Raw genomic sequence first — 22,386 nt, 5'->3', positions numbered from 1 at the left:
TCAGTCCACACCTGGAAGGGGATTTTGTTGCCTTCCAGGAACTGTCGCCCACGTAATGCCCAACGTATCCCATAAGCCTCCTTCTCCCATACGGGCCAGCGCTGTTCTGTTTCCGTGAGTTTCTTGGATGTATATGCACAGGGTTGCAATACTGCATCATCATTTTCTTGTAATAGCACAGCCCCCACTGCCACATCACTTGCATCTGCCTGTATTATGAAGGGCTTGTCCATGTCTGGGTGCCTTAGTACTGGTTCGGCAGAAAAAAGTCTCTTTAGTCTCTCAAACGCTGCTTGGCACTCCATTGTCCATGTTAGTGGCTGGCTAGGTTTTACTGAGGATGTTCCCTTCGTTTTTAGTAAGTTAGTGAGGGGCAAGGCTATCTGTGCAAATGAGGGGATGAATTGGCGGTAAAAATTTGCAAAGCCCAGGAAACTTTGTAGTTGCTTTCTTGTGCGGGGTGGTGCCCAATTTAGTACTGCTTTGACCTTCTCCGGGTCCATTTCAATGCCCTGTGGGGATATGCGATAGCCTAGGTAGTCTATCCTTTCCTGGTGGAATTCGCATTTTGAGAGTTTGGCATATAGGTGAGCGGCTCGCAGCTTCTTTAAAACCGCTCTGACAAGTTTGACGTGTTCTTCTTTTGTTTCAGTAAAGATAAGAATGTCGTCCAAGTAAACAAGGACCCCCTTAAATAGGTGCTCCCTTAGAACGTCATTGATTAATTGCATAAAGACTGCAGGGCCCCCTTGTAATCCAAATGGCAAGACTTTGAATTGATAGCACCCCATGGGGCAGTTAAATGCAGTCTTCCATTCGTCCCCTTCCTTGATTCTCACGCGATAGTAAGCTTCCCTTAGGTCTAGTTTAGAAAAAAATTTCCCTTTCGATAGGTGTGACAGCATGTCTTTCATGAGGGGCAGCGGGTATAGGTTGCTTTCACTGATTGTATTCAGGGCCCTATAATCCACGCATAAACGTAAAGAGCCATCCTTCTTCTCTCTAAAAAGGACCGGGGCAGCCACTTTAGGCTTGGCTGGCTCAATGAAACCTCTCTCCAGGTTTTTTTTTATAAATCTTTCCATTTCCTCCTTCTCCTTTGGGCTCATGGAGTATAATCTGGGCTTCGGGAGTTTTGCCCCAGGCTTGAATTCAATGGTACAGTCTGTGGGTCGGTGGGGGGGAAGCTCATTCGCCCTCTCCTCACTGAAGACTTCAGCAAGGTCCCTATATTCTTCTGGTATTTCTGTTAATCTTTTTTCCTCCCCTATGGATGCTTTTTCTATTCTTGATTCTGGTAGCCTCCCTTGGGGTTTTAAGTCCATAGGGTCCCCCTTCGGGAATTTGATTTCTGTCGTCCTCCAATTTACCCAGGGGTTCCATTTTTTCAACCATTCCATCCCTAGAATCATTGGGCATTCCATACCTGGGGTCACCACAAACGTTATGTCCTCTTCATGGTTGCCCAGGGAGAGGTGTATTGGCAGAGTGGCTAGGGTAGCTGGCACCCCCCCTGCTATGGATCCATCTAGCTGGCCAAATGAGATTGGTTGTTCCAGTCTCCTGGATGGGATGCCCAGATTCCCCACTAGTGTTGGGCTAATGAGGCAGCGGGTGCAGCCAGAGTCTATTAAGGCTTTCACCTTCACAGCTTCGGGCATGGGGGGGATTAATATAGTCACTGTTTTGAAGATGGGTGTGATGCATCCACTTACCAGGGGTTCGCCCTCCGAGCTGTCATCTGAGGCATCCACCGGCCCTGTGGTGTAGGCTGGAGTTCTTTCCCCTTGGTGAGCAGAGGTGGGGGTTTCTGCAATTTCCATCATTCTCATGGCCGTTTCTTTTGGCTTAGCTGAATACTTTCCGGGTTTGTTGATTGGGGATCTGTCTGGGTTGTGCTGGGGGGCCTTTGAGCGGCATTCTACAGCTCGATGCCCTTCTCTTCCGCACTTGCAACACCCCATTTGCTTCTTGGCTGTATCCGATGATTTCACCGGTTGGTGTGTCAGCTCAGGCGGGGGGCGGCTCCATTGTTTTCCTCGGCGGTGCCTCTTCAATATGTCGATCTCTGCTTCCTCTGCCAAGACGTACCATTCCTCAAGTCGATGTGGGTCCCCTCGGGGCAGGCAAGCATCATATAGATCATAGTTTAGTCCGTCTTTGAAATGGCCAAGGAGGATGTCTTCTGGCCAATTCAGTTTGCTGGCAATGGCCCGGAATTCTTGGGTATACTCAGCCACTGGGCGTTTGCCTTGCCTTATCGTTATCCTTTCACGGGCTTTGCGACCAGCCAGGGGGTCTTCAAATCGTCTTCTCAAAGAGGACATGAAACGGTTGAAGTTACTGAGTTCTGGGGCATTGGAGTCATGCAAGTTCACCACCCAATCCGCGGCTGGTCCATCCAGGGCAGATTGCACGATCCGGATGCGGGCTTTGTCGCTGGGAATGTCCTACCCATATTCCTCCATGTAGCTGAGGACTTGGGTTAGGAAAAACCCCAAGCGTGTTGGCTCCCCTTTGAATTTCACCTCCAACGGTGGACATCTTGGAATGGATCGGTGCCTCCGTTGTGGGTGGTAGTGTCTTCCGTCCAGATTACCATCTGTGGTCCGGTAGGGGGTGGGGGCTCCTGGATCAGTAGATGTCCCTGGGGTTGCAGGTTCCACGTCCCCCTCGGTGTCTCTCCCTTTGTGGCTCCAGGAACTGGGGCGGCCGTAGGGCTCAGTATTCTCCTCTCCTAGGGAGCTGAGAGTTCTCTTCATCAGGTCAATAGCTTTCTCTAGGATCCAGTCTGAGTACGGTGCCCAGCTTCCTCCCTCTTCACTTGCGTGCAGGGATTTCTCCATCTCCTGCTTCCATTCTGGTTGCTTGGTCCCCCGTCTCAGGGTCACCTTTCTTGATTCCTTTCCCCACTCACTTTTCTTTCCAACGCCCATCGACCAGCGAGGCTTGTGGTCCTGTGTCTCCACCACTTCTTCTCCTGAGGAATCTGGCCTCTCGGATTCCAACATCTGGCAAGGTTCCAACTGGGTCAGCGGCTCTCTTTCCAGGGAGTTTTCCCCCTCTCTTGCTTCGTTGTCTGACATGGTAAATTTTTGCAAAATCCCCCGGCAAGGGTCTCCCTTCCAGGTGGATTAATTTTGCAAGTCCTGTCTAATGTAAGGACCCACCCCACTTTGCATCTTAAGAAGACAAAACTCTTGGAATAATTCTTCCAACAGGAATCCTTTATTAAGAGAAGTGGTTGCAGGCATGCTAGACAGGACTTGGGGTTCAAGCTCTCCCATTCAAGGTTTTAAGGGGTTCCCCAGTAGTCCCACCCAATCAAGCCCCCTTCCAGGGATAGTTTCAAGTATCACAATTCCACCCCCTTTCTTCTTTCTTCCGTCTAGATGGAGACTTCAGATAACTACATGAAAGGCAATTACCCTTCTTTGATATGTTAACGCTTAGAGGTCACAATAAACACACATTCAGCATTCAGCCCTTTGAAGTGTACTGAAGGAAGTGAGGGCCATAAAGCCCCTTTGCTCTCCCCCTTCTCTCCCTCTTATGGCAGAATCCAGAGAAGGCAGAATTGGTAGTTTCTATATTTGATAATTAAAGATGAAATATAATTGGATTCTGACACTTGTGGACCAACTCCCAGAATTCCTCAGCCAGGCATGCTGGCTGAAGAATTCTGGGAGCTGAAATCCACAAGTCATAAAAGGACCAAGTTTGAAGACCCCTGGTCTAAGTGCTATTGCTATTGCTTGAGTCCCTTTAATCAGCATCAGTCATGAATGGAAGGTATGGAAAGAGAAAATATATCAACTTTCCTATATTTTTGAAAATCTTTACACAAGGATGCCATGGATATTAAAATTATTTGCAATAACTATAAGCCATTTACAACTGACCAATCAAATGCTGAAAAAACATAATGTCAGCCAGGGTGGATTTTTTTCTTTAGAGAAGAATTACAACTTTTAAACCAGGAGTACCTTAGTACCTTCCTTCCTTCCTTCCTTCCTTCCTTCCTTCCTTCCTTCCTTCCTTCCTTCCTTCCTTCCTTCCTTCCTTCCATTTGTCACATTTCTGAACCACCCAGTTCCCTCCGAAAGGGACTCTGAGTGGCATACACCAAAGTATTAAAATAAATGCTGTTGAAACAATGCTTTCTTTGTTTATATCCTATGATAACCACTGCTTTAATATTAAAATCAGTTAAACAATCATTATATTGGAGATACTAATAAAGTGTAAGAGATAAAAATTTGCCAGAAACAATTCTTTAAAGTTTATTAGCAAGTTACCTTTTCAGCAGATTTTTGCAACTGTGATAATTCATAATCCTTCTTTGTTTCCAGTATTCTTTGGACAAGGCTACCTATTAAAAATGAGTACTGTTATTAAGGAAACTACAAATATATTGTATAAAAAGAAGAAAAAAGCAAACTTGCACCTTAATTTAATTTTCTTTCAGTAAAATAAGATATTTTGTCCTAAAATTATTTCAGTATGTCCTGTAGAAGTACTATGAAAATAATTTATACACTACTCCACTACAAAGACACAACATAAATTTGATTTTTTCTAAACTGTGATAATACAATAAGATGACAAAAGTCAATCCTTTTGTTAAGTTTTTGAGGATACTATTGGTTGATTTTCACCAGTCATTTAATTATTTGTGCTATTGATATTTAAATATATAAAATTGTGTATATATTGTATAAAATTGTGTTAATAATCACGTTTGTAATCTGATAGTACTGATGCATTAAAATGCAGTTTCCAGGGGCATTTAAAATGTGGAGAAATACTTTGATAAAAAAATTAATGCAAGAGTGTTTTGTAAAACCTTATAAAAAGGATAAATATTCATTTATCCAGCGGGAACTGGCCAACCAAGGGAAAAACACTGGAAGACCCCTCAGTGTAAAGTTTGATGAGTATCCCTAACAGTTGGAATTTTTCCTAGCCCATGTCCTGGCATATATTCAAGAGTATGGGCTGGAGATTCCCTCTGAAGGCACTAACATGCGGAGTATTGGAGGGGGCTGCAGCATGCTGGATGGTGACACTTCACAACATGAATGCACCTGAACTGAGGAACTTCAAACATTTCATGCCGGCAATTCAAGGACTACCTAGCTGACCATAAAGTGAGGAACCGCATCAAAACCATGCATCAGGGCTGCAGAGTGGTGGTGGAATACACTGAGGAATTCCATGATTTGGCATGCTGACTGAATGACTGGCCAGACGATATCCTCATCAGTGGTTCAAAGATGGATTGACTGTACAATGCCTGCATCTTGAGAAGAGCCCCATGACCCTCCATGCATGCTACAGCCTGGCTGAGGTGAAGATCGACCAAGTGCACAATAAGCATCATGCGGCATGGCCATGGAAGATTTCACCTCCAGAGAAAAGAGAGACCACGAAACCGCAGAACCTGCAACTAGGCTTTACCGTTTAAGTGCTGCCAGGAAGGGCACCGGACAGCAAAGTGCAAAACCGGCCGTCCCGCCAAAAAGACCATCCTGGGCTCAAGGGGGGGAGAAACTTCTAAGGCGCCGCAGAGGGTCTGGGAGACCTCACTGAAAGGGATTGATTCAAATTCACCGCATCCCCCAAAAGAGGCGAGAGAACTCTGATCCTGCCAAATGATGACCAAGGATTAACTGACCTTCATTCTGATGACAACTCCCTAGTAAGTGGCCTAGTAACAATTCCCATAGAGCTAAGCTACCGAGACTCTAGACTGAGAGTCACCTTACGGGCTCTCCTGGAATTGGGCTGCGCCAAGTGCCTGATCAGCCCAGCCCTAGTGGAGAAATTGGGGTTCCAGTTAAGGTGGCTGAAGATGCCAATCACATTCTGCCAACTAGACCAGACATGTCAAACACAAGGCCCATGGGACAGCCCTTGCTCCCTGGCCCAGCCGGGCAACGGAGGCAGTGAATGCATGGGGGCCGACGGTGTCCTACAGCAGCTGCAACTTACCAGCTCCTCGGTCGGCACACTCTTGGGGCTCCACAGCATGGTGCAACCACTGAGCTGACCCTCAAGCAGCAGGTGTGTGGTGAGACGGAGCCAGAGGTGGAGGGAGGTACATAATCCAGACCTCCACATGCACCTGCTCCATCTCACTGCATGTTTTTGCTTGCTTGTGGCTGGGATGGGGCAGGGGCATTTGCCACCTGGTGCATCTATCAGGTTGGATCGCATGCCTCCCCTGTGTCTCTGCCTCTGCCTGCTGCCAGTGCCGCCACTGTAGCATGAAGCAAGGCAAGGGGTGGGGGCAGTGTCATACCACCGCCCCTGCATGCTCAACCCCCACTATCCAACCTCGTCCTCGCAAAGGAGCTGGAAGACAAGGTTGGATGGTGGGGGCCAAGCGCACAGGGCCACAGTGTGGTGCCACCTATGTCCCACCCCTTGCCTTACCTGGTGGTGGAAGCAACCCCACCCTGCCCCCTTCCCTGTCTGGCCTTGACCGGCAGTAGCAGCATGTGGGGGAATCCCCTTTTGACTTAATATCTCACCTACCTAAATAAATAATATGCTTAAGTTACTTCCTATCTCTTCCTGTCTTTGTTAGTTCTTTCTCCTTTTGATCTATCTGTATTTGTTTTTACCTGGTCTCTGAACAGGTAATATGTTACTAGAAAATAGTTGCTTATATGAAGGAATTTTCAAATGAAGAAACTTTATGTCAGCATCTAAAGGTTAAACTTATGAATGTAAAATCAGCATTTAATGTAAAAGCCTATGTATGTAAAAAGTATATAAAAACCAATAAACACACAGAGACTCTCAAGCTGTCTCAAGCTGTGACAAGCAGCTCTGCAGCAGCTTCAAATCTCTGCTCAAGACATGCCTGAGTCTTTTTCTTAGCGTCCTACATCTGGTGACTGAAAAGAGGGACAGCCCCCCCCCTTCTGAGGGAGCAACAGCCAACTTACTTACCAGCGTCTGGAATAGACCCCTAAGTTCACTTTCGTCCTACGGGACCCCTCAGTGATAAGTAAGGGTTACAATCTATCTCAGCACCAGCAGAGGAACTCAAATTCCTGTTACACAAATCAGGCATGAAAATGCCTGATGCAGACAAAAAGAAGCTGGTGGGTGAGGTAGGGAAACATTCCCCTTGATATCCTAAGCGCTGGACGCTTAGGTTACGAGATTGGGAAAAAATAGGGCTCCAGTACAGGTATTACATCAATGGCATCAATGCCATCAAGCAGTGGAAAAATTTGGCTCAGATGCTTCAGCAGGGCAACAATTAACTACAAGCCCCACACCTGATTAGGATCAAAGTAAAAAACTGCCTCTGAAAGCATCTTTAATTGGATTTTCAGCTCCTTCTGAAGAGGCTAATTCTTTTGCCTCCTTACGGCCACCATACACCTCCGTAAGGAAAATATAGAGGAACAATCTTGAAGTAGAAAAAATATATATGAGGAATCATCAGAGGAATTTAAAGAAACAAATTAAATCAAAATGTACTCCTCTGCAATGTGTTTTGAACAATTGAGATGTTTTGAAACTTCAAGTAGCGGTTAAGTTTAATCCTGTCAGACAATGTCTGATGGTGCTTTGTGTTGATGTGTAGAAGTATAAATAATCTTTAACAAGACAACATTGAAAAACTTTGTAAACCTCCGGTTGGCTAGTTTATCTGATAACAAGTAAAGCCACGGAAGAAAAAGAAAAGAAAATTCAAAAAACTGAAAGCAAGTTTTTTTCCTTTTTTCCCTTTTAATCTGGTTCTATTCAATTCCCCTTTGTCAGATGTGAGGAGAGGAGGCTGCTACTTTTCCCTCACCCTTCACACCTTCAATATTCCTTTTAGTCTTTCCCCAATGTCTTTTGAAGTTGCTGGGATAAATTGGAAGTAACCATAAATGTTCCCCTCCTTTTTAATTAAAAGGAGAGGCCTGTTTTAGCCTCAAACCCCAAACTGATGTGTGTTTTGTTTATGTATATGTGTGTATATGTGTATATGTGTGTGTGGCCACCCAGAATATTATGCTTGGGCTTGGAATGGTGAGAAAAATAGGAGATGATTAAAAGAGCCCTATAAAAAAAACCACGTTTGGTTGGAATCATCTCATGATTTTTCTCGCTTTTTGCAGGACAAGCCATGTCTAAATAAATGTTATTTTATTAGCATCTGTGTATATATGTTTGTCTGTGTTGTTCTGTGTTATTTCCAAGACTTGGAAGAGGGTCAAACCCTCTCTGATAACAACAATACAAAAAGGCCTTATTTAAAAATAAATGGTTTGCCTGGAGAAAGTATGAAATGAAATATTTGTATGTGGAATTGTTTATACAAGCAGCTAGAATGAAAATGAATGAATTAATTTGTTGATACCTAAGTGTGTGTTAGCCCTCAAACCCCACCCCCCACCCACTCACTCCCAGGCTGTAAAAGAAATAAAAAACTGCAGATTTTATTGTTGTAATTGAAAAGTAATAGTAAATGTTTGCATGAGAAGAGTCCCATGGAGAATGTGTGAGAGAATTTATGGAAAATGCATGTGAAGGAGAGAAAACTAATTTTTAGTGGTGAGAAGTTTGTAACAAAAACTTTTCCTGTCTCTTTTGTTTTTCAACTGGCTGTGTTGCTTTAAGAGCAAGAGAGACAGAAAAAAGAGGGGGGGGGAAACTGTTTGTTTAAAACTTTTTTTCCTCTCTGCTTAGAATTCCGGTTTGCGAATGAAGATGAAATTTAATGATCACTCTTGCAGTTTCAGATTACAAAGTTTTACTCGAAAGAAGAGACAGTAATTGTTGGACAATTTTTTTGGGGAAAAAGTGTTGAGTTTAAATTGTTTAGTTAGACCTATATATCCATCAACCTAAAGAAATGACTCTGAATTGTTTTACTTAAGTTTTGTAAATGTTTAACCTACTTAATAGAAATTTGTTTCCATCTTTGATTAACTTGGAATTTGACTTATTGACCAAAGGAAAACAACCTGGAGATCTTATTGTAGTTCTACTTGCAGCATTTACCACAGTTGAGCAAATTAAGTACTTGAGTACTCAATTTGTGGACAGAATTCCACATAGGAATTGTCACTTAACATTTTTTGATATTTCTTATTAGTAAGCTACTTACAGGAGTATTAACTGTGTTAAAAGCTCAAAAATATATTGTATTGAATGGCTTTACTTATCTCATACCAAAAATGTTTTATCTTTTATCCAGGCTGTTGATGAAATAACCTTAGGACACAATCGAGCTTGTCCTTGAAATGGGACTGATTTAATTAATATTGTTTTTCCTATCCCAAAATTTGATTTTCAATTTTATTTTCAGAAAAACTTATCACTTCAGTGCTGACTATATAGGATGTATTTCATATCATCTGCCTACACTGCAGTGAAATCCTCACCACAATGCTCAGAATTATTGCTGCTATTTTAGCTTTCCACATCTTTTCTCAACAGACTTTTAACTTAATCTCTGACTCTCATTATGTGTGCCAACTTATTTTTAATTTTCCAGGTGCTTACATCATGCCCAGGATCGACCCCAATCTTATGGCTTTGTTTTTAACTTTACAGCAGCTATCCTTTGTTTCTCACATATGCATCGGTCCTTTAAGGACTGCCTTCACAAACAAATAAAAAAGGAGGAATCAAGGGTGCCTAATTTGGCATGGAAATCATCAAGTCAATAAAGTCCTAATAACTTTAAATCAGCTAAATATTTCTTTTAAAAAAACCACTGCCTACCAGCATCACTTTCAGCAGAAAGCTGTGCTCCCTAATCCATTGGGCAACCAGCCAAAGATGTCATGGTATCAAATCCAGAACCCAACACTGGAAATTAAGCAGGTAACTCTTCAGACAGCACAACGTCCCTTTCGCTCTCGCCATTGGAGCTGGCCAACGACCTGGGGCGATGTGAAAAACCTAACATCCAAAGCACAGATGGTTCTGTGGCAACAGGGAAAAGAACTTACACCAGAGAATTTATGCACTGCCATATTTGTGGTTTTGACAGCAAATTCCTTAGTTATTCTTTGCCTCTCTTTCCTTCTTAATTGCTGTGTGGGGGCTCAAGCTCTCCCACTCATCCTTTAGAATCACGGATGAAATATAATATTTGGGTGCAATTAGCTAATGTCACACGTGACAGACTTTTGTATTTCTGAATCATATGATATGGAAAATCTATTCTCTACCTGTCTTATACCTTTTTGTTTCCAGCTTCAGTTTAAAAAAAATTATACTGGTTTAAGCAATTTTTTATCAGACAATGAATTTCATTATGCAACTATGTCAAGCTAGGGTCATGCCTCTTACATGTTACCCCTTGATGCTATTGTTTTACATATACCAATTGTAGCTGTTCCTACAAATCTTACCTGTGCAAAAATTGTCAATTGTACTACTTCATCTAAAAAACCTCATTGTATACATGTCAAAGAATTCTAAATTGTACCTCCTTTCAAGAGATATCTTTTAATTATGCACATATATGTTTATACAATGTCTTTTTTTCCTCTACTTTCAATTTTCCACACTAAACTACCATTAACTTACCTCAGGAACAAGTTATGTTTTGTATAATCAAATGCAAAGTTATATATCCCCTGACTAAGACCCACTAACTACTCCAGCTTAGGATAATGTCCTCATTAATAAAACAGAGAAGAGTGAGATGTGGGGGAATTTGCACGCGCAGCAAACTGCCATGCTTCCCCCCCACAAACCTCATAACCTTTTGATACCCTTTGTCCTAATGAAGCAACCAAAAGGTCATCCCCTTTTGACTTAATATCTCACCTACCTAAATAAATAATATGCTTAAGTTACTTCCTATCTCTTCCTGTCTTTGTTAGTTCTTTCTCCTTTTGATCTATCTGTATTTGTTTTTACCTGGTCTCTGGACAGGTATTATGTTACTAGAAAATAGTTGCTTATACGAAGGAATTTTCCAATGAAGAAACTTTATGTCAGCATCTAAAGGTTAAACTTATGAATGTAAAATGTCAGCATTTAATGTAAAAGCCTATGTATGTAAAAAGTATATAAAAACCAATAAACACACAGAGACTCTCAAGCTGTCTCAAGCTGTGACAAGCAGCTCTGCAGCAGCTTCAGATCTCTGCTCAAGACATGCCTGAGTCTTTTTCTTAGTGTCCTACAGCAGTACCCCCGCCCCATCTCCTGTCTTGTCTGGCCTGACTCCGTGGTGGTGGCACTCCTACCCCACCCCCTGCCTTCACTGGCCTGGCCCCATGGTAGCAGTACCCCTGTCCCATCATGCCTTGCCTCGCACTGTGGGACAAACCTCCCACCCGCTGGAGAACTTTGGATTCCCACCAGCCATGCCCGGCCCCCAGGTGCCCCTGATGCAAGCAACATTGAGCTGGCCATACCCACCCCAGCCATGCGCACTCAGTTGGCTGTGACACTCAGCCTCCCCTACCCCCACCATGTCCCCTTGCTGCCCAGAGGACAACCAATGCTGGCCTTCAATGAAATCCGAGTTTGATACACCTGAACTATACGAATCAGTAGCGGGGGGTATTCCAGCAACATTTGTCACCTAGACCATAGAAATGTGAACGAGGGCTCATCTAGAGACCCTAAGCTTCATAATTGTCCCAGGGATGGAATAGCCCTGGTATTAGGGCTAGGTTGGCTAAAGATGTGGAGAAGGAAACTATTAAAAATTCAAACCAGTCACCTGGCTCCCAAGGCCAGAAAAAATACAGAGGGTGGCCTCCCCATGCCAAGAAATAAGAGCAGTAGTGCAGGGAAGAGAAAAGGATCCTCTCACTATCCCCAAGGAGTATTGGAACCTGAAAGAGGTGTTTAGTGAGAAGAGGTTGGACGAGCTCCCCCTTCACCGCTCGATGGACTCTGCTATAGAGATCTTATGTGGAGCCAAGCTGCCTAAAATTATACTCGATGACCCTGAGAGAACTAGATGAGCTATGTCTATTCATTAAAAAAGAATCTTGCCTGCAGTTTCATCCAGCTGGCCCGACCAAGGGTGGCCGTGCCCATCCTATTCCATGAAAAGGATAGGATGCTTTGTCTATGTGAGGGCTATAGGGAGCTTATCACTGTTTGTGTGGACATCTACCCCCTGCCCCTGATGGATATGCTAGCTCATTTGGCTAAGGGCAGAATTTTCACTAAGCTGGATTTGCAAGAAGCCTACTACCTTGTGAGAATCAAGGAGGAAGATGAATGGAAAACTGCTTTCAACTGCCCAATAGGATGCTTCCAGTTCAAAGTGCTCTCTTTTGGCTTCCAGGGGCCCTTGCAGCTAATTAACAAAGTCTTATACAAACATCTGTCCAAACGGGTATTGGTGTATTTAGACGACATTTTAATTTACATTGAAATGAAAGCTTAGCATGTAAAACTGGTGAGGGCAGTGCTCAAAAAGTTGAGGGCTGCTAAGCTGTACGTCAAGCTATCCAAGTGCACCAGAATTTGGTGGAAGCCCTCCGCAAAGCAGGGAAGCTCCCGGTGAATATGTCCAAACCCTGGACATATTCCAGAGGAGCAGATGAAAGTCCAGAAAGGTTAATTGAGGCATATGAGCTCTATACCCAGATAGATCCTAGGCATGTGGATCATGTGAGGATGTTGAATGAAAGATTTATAGCGCAGAGCTATGATGGTATTAGGAAAAAGTTGCAGAGACTTGAAGGAGCCTTAGGAAATAAGACAACTGAGTTATTGGAGGTGGCAAGGAAAGTGTTTGTTAATAGGGACAAAGTTGAGAAGAAGGAGAGAGATGCTATAATGCATAAGAAGACAGAATTGTTGGCAGTAGCACTGCAAGGAGGAACAATGCTTGGGCCAAACCAATGTGCTAATTGTAGAGAGTAAGGTCATTGGCAAAGGGAATGTCCCAGGAGAATGATGAGAGAACGGGGCTGGAGAGGAAGGTCAGGAATGGGACGTGGTGGCTTTGGGAGCAGAGCACTAACTAGATTTCCCTTCAGGGGAAGGGGACTGAGAGGGAACCGGGGAGGTAGAGGAGGTATGGAGAGAGATAGAGAGGTAGAAAGGATTGGATTGGCAGGAACGGGATGGACAGATTGACGGGGACCAGGCTTGGAAGAGGCCCCCCCCCGAGCCATTGGTAACTATGAGTATAGGGGGTCAACAGACGACGTTTTTAGTGGATACAGGAGCTGGGAGGTCAGTTGTAAATAGTCAGATTGCTACACCGGGACCTCATCAGATACAAGTCCAAGGGGTGTCGGGACAGGTTTTGGGACGTCAAGTCCTTAAACCAGTAACATGTTTGTTCAAGGGATTTAAGATCCAGCATGAATTTTTATATATTTCTGAATGTCCAATACCGTTGCTAGGCAGGGATCTGCTCAGCAAATTAGGAGCTACTATTTCCTTTGATGAAGGCCAACAAAGGATTCAAATAAAGCCATCAACCTGAGACTATGTGGAGGCTTATGGCAGCTAGATCAACTGGGGAGGGGTCACAGGAGGAGAAGTGGAAGGAATTTGGAGTACCATGGCTATGGGCAGAAGATAACTCCCCTGGTTTTGCAGCTCATCATCCACCTGTGATTGTGGAAGTAAAACCCCTAGCGACACCAGTGCATATTCGCAAGAGATCTTGCTCTAATGAAGCTATACCAGCGATATATGAGAGAATCCAAAAATATTTGAAGGCGGGAATTTTAGTGCCCATTCAGTCACCTTGGAATACACCTATATTGCCTATAAAGAAGCCAGATGGGTCCTATAGGCCGGTCCAGGATTTACGCATCATTAATTCAATGACTGTAATGATTCATCCAGTCCAGTGCCCAATCCAGATACGTTACTGAGTTTGAGCCTGCCAACTGCTGCGTGGTTTTCAGTAGTGGATCTAAAGGATGTGTTCTTTACAATTCCAATCCATAAGGTTAGCCAACCATTATTTGCTTTTGAATGGGAAAATCCAAGGACAGGGCAGAAGATGCAATATACCTAGACAAGGCTGCCCCAAGGATTTAAGAATTCACCCACTCTATTTGGTAGTGCTCTGAAAGGATTTACAGTATTTTGTGCCTCGACAGAGGGGGGATACTATTTTGCAATATGTAGATGATGTTTTGGTAACGGGTAGGACAGAGGATACGTGTTGGGAGAACACTGAGGCTCTTTTACATCTGTTATTGAAATGTGGTTATAGGGTATCTAGAAAGAAAGCACAATTAGTGAAGCAGAGAGTGAGGCATTTAGGGTATGACGTTGAGCAAGGACACAGAGCCCTAAGATGGGAAAGGAAGCAAGCAGTGTTAGCTATTACTGAGCCTACAAATAGGAGACAGTTGAGGGGTTTCTTGGGTTTGGCTGGCTTCTGTCTATGGCTACCAAATTATGCATTATTGGCAGCTCCTCTCTATTCTGCTACAAAGGGGAGTGACAATGAGCCCTTCCGTTGGGAAGGAGAACAGAGGAAGGCTTTTAAAGATGTCAAATTGGCTCTTACCTCTGCTCCAGCTTTAACTCTACCAAATTTGGAAATTTATAAAGAAATATCGCTTTGGGAGTGTTGTCTCAGCAATTAGGACAGTGGCAATGGTTTGTGGCATATTTATCCAAGCAATTGGATGGTGTGGCACAAGGATGGCTGCATTGTTTGAAGGTTCTTGCTGCTATAGCAGTCCTGTTACAGGACTGCAATAAATTGACCTTCTCCTGTCCTATAAGCGTTCACACTCCTCATGCGGTTCAGTCTATATTGGATAACAAGGAGCATTTGTGGAAAAGTAGTCAAAGGCTTTTTAAATATCAGGCAATGATGATTGAGAACCCTCAGGTAAAATTAGTGGTTTCTAACCGATTAAACCCAGCTACCCTGCTACCAGTAGAAGTTGAATTGGAACATGACTGCTTGCAAGTATTGGAAAGTGTTTATTCTAGTAGACCGGATTTGTCTAATATCCCCCTTTCAAATGCTAAACTTAATTGGTATACTGATGGATCTAGTTATATGTATGAGGGAAAAAGGGTTTCAGGATATGCCATTGTGGATGATGATAAAGTGGTGGAAAGTGGTCCCCTTGGAGTGGGACATAGTGCACAGGTGGCAGAATTGTGGGCACTTATTAGAGCACTGGAATTGGCAGAGGGGAAGACTTTGAATATTTGGATGGATAGTAAATATGCTTTTCTAACGCTGCATGCGCATGGCGCTGTATATAAAGAGAGAGGGTTTAGAGATTCAGTAGGCAAGTACGTGCAACATGGACACCTGATACAACGCCTCATTGATGCAGTTCAGAAACCGGCAATGCAGTTCAGTTATGCATTGTAAAGGGCATGAAAGGGGTGTTGACAAGGTGACGCAAGGCAATCAGAAGGCTGACTTGGAAGCCAGAAGTGCGGCGAAAGAGGTGGGACCTACACTAGATCTAACAATATATGTTGCAATGGATTTGGGTGTTCTGCCTACTGTCATTAAGCCAACATATTCCCAACAGGAGTGTGAAAAAGCAGTTAATGACCTCAAAGCAACTGTGAAGGATGGGTGGTACCTGTTACCCGATAAGCACATTTTTGTCCCGCAGTCCTCAGCGTGGGCTTTGGTTCAGGCATCTCACGATGCTACTCATATGGACAAAACAGGGTTGGAAGAGGCATTAGGACGGGATTATTTCATTAATGGATTAGCTGGCGTGTCTGCCTGAATTGTTTCTCAGTGTTTAACCTGTGCAAGAATTAACCCTCGACAAGGGCCCCTTTTGCCACCTGGGACCATGCCTACATTGTATTTTCCTATGGATTCTGTCATGGCTGATTTTACAGACATGCCTAGATGTGGATTGTATAAGGCTCTATTAGTCTTTGTAGATAGATATACCAGATGACCAGAAGCTTTTCCCACTAAGACTAAACAAGCTAGGGAGGTGGCTAGATTGTTACTAAAGGAATTGATACCCAGGTTTGGAAGTCTCTCCCTTATTTCATCTGATAATGGTCCAGAGTTTGTTCATCAAATCAATTAAGTTGTAGCCCAGTCAGTAGGGTCTAAATGGAGATTTCATAGTGCATTCCATCCCCAGTCGGGTGCTAATGTCGAATGAATGAATCGTATCTTGAAGGAGAAAATTACTAAAATATGTGCTGAATGTCACCTAAAGTGGCCTGATGCCTTGCCCTTGGCCCTTTATGCTGTGAGATGTGCACCCTGTTGACAATATAACTATCCCCGTATGAGTTGATGTTTGGGCAACCTCCTACCCTATTGAAAAGGAACCTTGCTGGATGGCTTGATTTGGGCCATCAGGGGGGAGTATGGGCCCTTGAAATGGTGCAGGAACTTAATAAACAGGTAGAGAAGCTTAGAAACTATGTTATTGAACAAATACCTCCTAAGTTAGTGACAAGATATCATCTGGACTTCTGGTGGTGATGCTGCACTGATGGCGGCTTTCTTCTGGCTGCCAGCCCTGGGATTGTGTGAAAAGCGTGCGGAGACAGCGAAAATCAGATGTCCCGTGGCTTTAAAACCTCCCCCTCGGGAGAAGAGGGGGGGAGAGTTTTTCTCGGGTAGAGGTAGAGCTCCCCTGGGCCTCCTTAATTATTTGGAGGTCGGAGGATGAGAGTTCCCTCGGAGCCCGAGGCTTTCTCCACACCCCAGGACGCCTTTGCTCTGAGCTTTAGGAGCAAAGCAAGACGCCACATCCACATCTGCATTTTAAAGGGACTTGTGAGTAATTTAAAAGCAGACAGAGCTGACCAGGAGGAGTAAAAATTGCAAGTGCTGGAAACTTTAACTCGGGGAGAAACAATCTTTTCCATATTTTAATTTGACTTAAAAGGAAAAATGGCGCCAGAATGCTGTTTCTTTGTTTGAAAGGATAGTATCAAGGAAGAGATATATTTGGCAACAAAGTTTGTGTATTTATAGCGTCTCTCTCTCTCTCTCTCTTTGTTGAAAAGTTTTATACAAGTTTTTAATACAATACAATATCCCCCCAAACACTCCCCCACCCAACCCTCCCCCCTCACTTCCCAGAGCTGATTTCAGGGTTAAAAAAAAGAAATACACAAATACATTCTAACAAAGCTTATCCAACTATACAAATAATAAAATCCCTAAAATACTTTAACTCTAATTCAAAAAAGAAAAAAAAATCTCCAAACAAAAACATAAATAACAATATAAATAATTTTCACTTTAAACTTTAAATTATTCAAAAACTAAGTGATACTTTCTAATCCCATATTTGTTCTGTACAAAATTTATCCATCTTCTCCACACCGAGATGTATCTTTCCTGTGAATGATCCTTCAAATAAGCAGAAATTTTTGCCATTTCTGCTAAATTAGAAACTTTAAGCAACCAATCTTCTATAGTAGGCAAAGAGTCTTTCTTCCAGAATTGCCCAACCAATAGTCTTGCTAACGTAATAAGATTCAACATTAAAACAGTTTCTTTAACATCACAATCTTCAATAATACCTAACAGAAATAATTGTGGTGTGAATTTTATCTTTCTATTAAAAATCTTCTGAATGTTCCACCAAATCTTAATCCAGAATGCTTTTATATTTCTACACGTCCACCAAATATGATAATAAGTTGCATCCAAGCATCCACATCTCTAACACTTAGGCTGTAAGTTAGGATACATGCGAGACAACTTTTGTGGATCCAAATGCCACCTATAAAACATTTTATAAAAAATTTCTTGTAAATTTTGAGCCTGAGTAAATTTCACATTCCTAACCAAATTGCCTCCAATGTATCTAATAAAATCGGCTCTTGAAAATTTTGAGCCCATTTTATCATACAATCTTTAACTAATTCCATCTCTGAATCCAATTCCACTAAAACACTATAAACTCTCTTTATATGACCTCGATTTTGATCTTTAATTTGTTTTATCAAATTCTGATCTTCTAAAGTAAGACCAACCTTTTGGTCTAAACTCCATCTATCTAACAATTGCCTATACTGAAACCAAGAGTAAACAATATTTTCTTGCCTTAATTCATCTATCGATTTTAATTGCCAGTCTTTCCATTCCAATTTAAGCAATTGATTATAAGAAATCCTATCCAGCTTCACCCCTCTCAATACCCCCTCTATTGCGTGTCCAGGAATCCCCCAAATTGGCATTTTATAATTCAATCTATAATAATATTTCTTCCACACGCAATAGAGCAGTTCTTAAAATATGAGACTTAAAAGCCCTATCTACTTTCTTATTATAAATTAAATAAGCATGCCATCCATATAATAAATCCCAACCTTCCAAAGAAAATATATTTTGATTTGTTAAATTAATCCAATCACCAATCAATGTTAAAGCCGCAGCATCATAATACAATTTCAAATTAGGCATCTTAAGTCCTCCTCTTTCACGTACATCCTGTACGATCTTAAGCTTAACTCTTGGTTTTTTCCCTGCCCAAATAAATTTATTAATACCCTTCTGCCACTCATCTAAATTAACATCTTTCTTCAAAATAGGTATCGTTTGAAATAAAAAAAGAAATTTTGGTAGAACATTCATTTTAACAGCAGAAATTCTCCCTAACAAAGATAATTGTAATTTTTTCCAATCATTTAAATCTTTCTGCACTTTGATCCATAATGTTTCATAATTATTTTTATACAATTTTACATTAGAAGCAGTTATATACACCCCCAGATATTTAACCTTTTTTACAATTTCAAAACCTGTCAAATTAACCAACATTTCCTTATCCTTAGTAGACATATTTTTAGATAATATTTTAGTCTTATTATTATTAACCTTAAAACCAGAAACTTGCCCATACTGAGTTATAATTTGTAATAAATCTAAAACCGAATGAGTCGGTTGAGATAAAGTAATTTCCAAATCATCAGCAAAGGCTCTCAGCCTATAATCTTTCTTGTTTACCATTACTCCCTTTATTGTAGTTGACTCACAAATTTTTATTAACAAAATTTCTAATGTTAAAACAAACAGTAAAGGAGATAACGGACAAGGTCTTGTACCTTTTCCAATTTGAAAAACCTCTGTTAATCCTCCATTAATTATAATTTGAGCCGATTGTTGATAAATGCCCCTAAGAGCTTGCAAGAATTTATCCCCAAAATTCATCTCCTCTACTACTCTTAATAAAAATTGCCAGTTTAACTGAGTGGTTCTTAACCTTTTTGAACAAATCACCCCCTTGAGCCAATGAGGAAGTTGATATCACCCCCCTCCCCCAACATCACCTCTCAATCACAACATAGGAAATAATTCTTCAATTTATGCAAACCCTTTTTTTGTTTTCTTTAAAATTGTCATCAGGACATCGATGCAAATAATTTATTTCCAGTCTTTTTCCCATATCTCAACTGTTTGAAAAAATTTGGTGCCACCCATCACTTTATTCCCAAACTTCATGATACATGTATTTCATTATTATCTTATTTATTCAAGACACTTAAATGTAATGACCACTGAAAACAAAATTCAATTGCAAGAAAGTGAAATGCCCGAAAAGAAAAAGAGTAACATTTAATGATTGAATTACAAGTGAAATTTAAGATGCAAAAAGAAATATAAAAAGGGTAGAGACTGCTGCGCAATGTGCATGAAGATAAGCAATGTGTATTCACATATGTACAGCGTTCTTTATTGAAGCTAGCTGGAGGAACATTTGAAAACACAATTCAATCCACTAATAGCGAGCGATCTGATGTTTTTGTATGACAGATATGCAGCTGTTCACTGTACGAAAAAGTCTCAAAAGTGTCCCCAAAACTTCTCGCTCCATAGCCCCCATATCGCCCCCTTTTTGTTCCTTCGCCCCCATATCGCCCCTTTTTGTTCCATCGCCCCCCTGAAAAATGAAATCGCCCCCTGGGGGGCAATATCGCCCAGGTTAAGAACCACTGGTTTAACTGATCAAAAGCTTTTTCAGCATCTAAAAAAATCAAGGCAGCAGGAATCTGATTATTTTTATCCAAATATTCAATTAAATTAACAATTTGTCTAACATTATTTTTCATATATCTTCCAGTAATAAAACCAGATTGATCAGTATGAATCACTTGTTTCAAAACAAACATTAATCTATTCGCCAATATTTTATAAAAACTTTTATAATCTACATTTAAAAGAGATATAGGTCTATAATTTTTAGGCTGAGTGAGATCTTGATCTTCTTTCGGAATCAGCGATATAAACGCCCTTTTCCAAGATGGAGGTATCTTTGCACCCAATAATATACTATTAAAAAGTTCCTTTAATGGTTCTATCATTTCCTCAGATAATGTTTTATAATAGATTGCTGTCAATCCATCTGTACCAGGCACTTTACCAACCTTTAATTGTTTAATAGCCATAATAATCTCCTCTGAAGTAATTAAACCATTAATCTCATCTCGTTGATCATTTGTAAGTTTAGGAAAATGAGCATTTATTTATGAGACTTATATACCGCTTTTAAGTGCAAGCACTCTCTAAGCGGTGTAAACCAGTAAGCAATGTATATATATATTTACATTGCCCCCAACAATCTGGGTCCTCATTTTACCTACCTCGGAAGGATGGAAGGCTGAGTCAACCTTGAGCCGGTGAGATTTGAACCGCTGACCTGCTGAACACAGTCAGCTAAAGTGGCCTGCAGTACTGCACTCTAACTGCTGCGCCACCTCGGCTCATCTTGTAAATACTTATCTATGTCACAACTCTGTACCTTTTCACCAGTATATAATTTTACATAAAAATCTAAAAAGGATTTTTTAATCAACTCTTGCTGAGAAACCACTTTACCTTTGTAATTTATTCTATCTATAATCCTAAATCTCTGTTTCTTCCATAATTGATAAGCCAACCATCTACCAGGCTTATTTGCATTACAAAAAGTATTATGTTTCATATAATATAAGTTGGTTGCAACCTGATGAGCCATTAATATATTAAATTGTTCTTTAAGCATATTTATGGAAGCCATTAAATTATTATCCAAAGAATTCAAAATTAAAGCTCTCTCTTTCAATTTAATCTCCTCTTCCAGCTCTTTACGTTTCTGCAATTGTTTACGCCTATAGGCGTTATTCATTTGAATCAAAACTCCTCGCATATAAGCTTGCATCCCACACCATCGCCATCGAGGTATCCTTGTACATATTTAAAGAAAAAAATTCTTTCAAATGTTCTCTACACTTCTGTGAATTCACCTCATATCTGAATACATTCTCATTCAACCTCCAAGATCTTCTATTCCCATTCTCAGCAAATAATTCCAACCATACAGGACTATGATCTGTCAATGTCCTAGGAAAAATTTTAACATTCTTAACACTAAAATATAAATCAGTAGTAATTAAAAAAAAATCAATTCTTGAAAATGATTGATGCCTCTCAGAGAAAAAAGTGAAATCCCTCTCTTCCACATTTCATTCCCACCAAATGTCTCTCAATTCCAAATCATCTTTCAAATAAAAAAAAGCCTTAGGTAATTTAGCTTGATTGGAGAGAATGGAAAGTCCTTTCTTGTCCCTATTTGTTTCTAAAATACCATTCCAATCTCCCATCAAAATGACAGATTTATAATCCAATGAAATTATTTTTTGATGTAATGATTTATAAAACTGTTTTTGTTTCTGATTAGGGGTGTACAAACTCACTATAAGAAGTTTCTTACCGCTCCATTCCAATTCAATAAAAACAAATCTTCCTTGAGAATCAGAGTCTATTAATTTAGCTGACAGGTTTTTCTTAACATAAATAACAACACCCCCTTTTTTTCCAGGAGCAGAGGATATAAAATGTGAACCCAGCCAAGAGTTAATCAAATATTTTTGATCCTTTGAAGCAATATGAGTTTCCTGCAAACATATAACATCATTATTGTGTTGCTTCAGATAATGAAATACTTTTCTTCTTTTCTGTGGGGAATTCAAACCATTAACATTCCAAGTCAGGAACTTTACCATCCCTTCCGGTCTGAAGCCTGGAAAAGACTGCATGAAGATCAGCTGTTGAAGATTTCTTCGGTCTTGCACCTCCCACAGGCTCAGAAGTAATAGTTTCTTCTGTTGATGCTTTTGCCTCCATCTTCCATTGCTCCTTCTCCTTACGTCTATGGGCTGCTCGAGTCACTCTCTGTTCCTTTGAAGTTTCTTTAAGTCAAAAGGCTGCTGTAAAACTTCAGCCTGTAAATCTCCAACCAATGAAATGGCACCTTCAATTGGCTGTTCTCCCGACTTCATGTCTGCAATTTTAGATCGTGGAGATGGTGGTGAGCTTGCTCCCAGGACAGAAGTAAAAAATTCTTTCGCCTTTAAGAGCGTATTAAGCCTATAACGTGTCCCCGCATAGTTCACCACAATTCCAATCGGGATTTCCCATCTAAACGGAAGCTGTCATTTTTTAAGCTCATCAGCCAAAAAGGCAAAATC

General features: G+C 41.2%; 1 protein-coding gene across 1 annotated transcript in view; it reads right to left on the bottom strand.

The window, feature by feature from the left end:
* Positions 1-22,386, bottom strand: part of LOC120306134 (protein O-mannosyl-transferase 2-like) — a 198,621-nt gene that overhangs the window by 62,156 nt on the left and 114,079 nt on the right. The window contains exon 10 of the mRNA XM_039338813.1: positions 4,299-4,372. Coding sequence (XP_039194747.1) covers positions 4,299-4,372 — 74 coding nt within the window. The remainder of the gene's footprint in view (positions 1-4,298; positions 4,373-22,386) is intronic.

The sequence above is a fragment of the Crotalus tigris genome, unplaced genomic scaffold (genome assembly GCF_016545835.1).
Source record: "Crotalus tigris isolate CLP2741 ecotype Arizona unplaced genomic scaffold, ASM1654583v1 scf7180000017720.317629, whole genome shotgun sequence".
In the NCBI taxonomy this organism is placed as follows: domain Eukaryota; kingdom Metazoa; phylum Chordata; class Lepidosauria; order Squamata; family Viperidae; genus Crotalus; species Crotalus tigris.
This window is presented reverse-complemented; position numbering and strand designations above follow the sequence as displayed.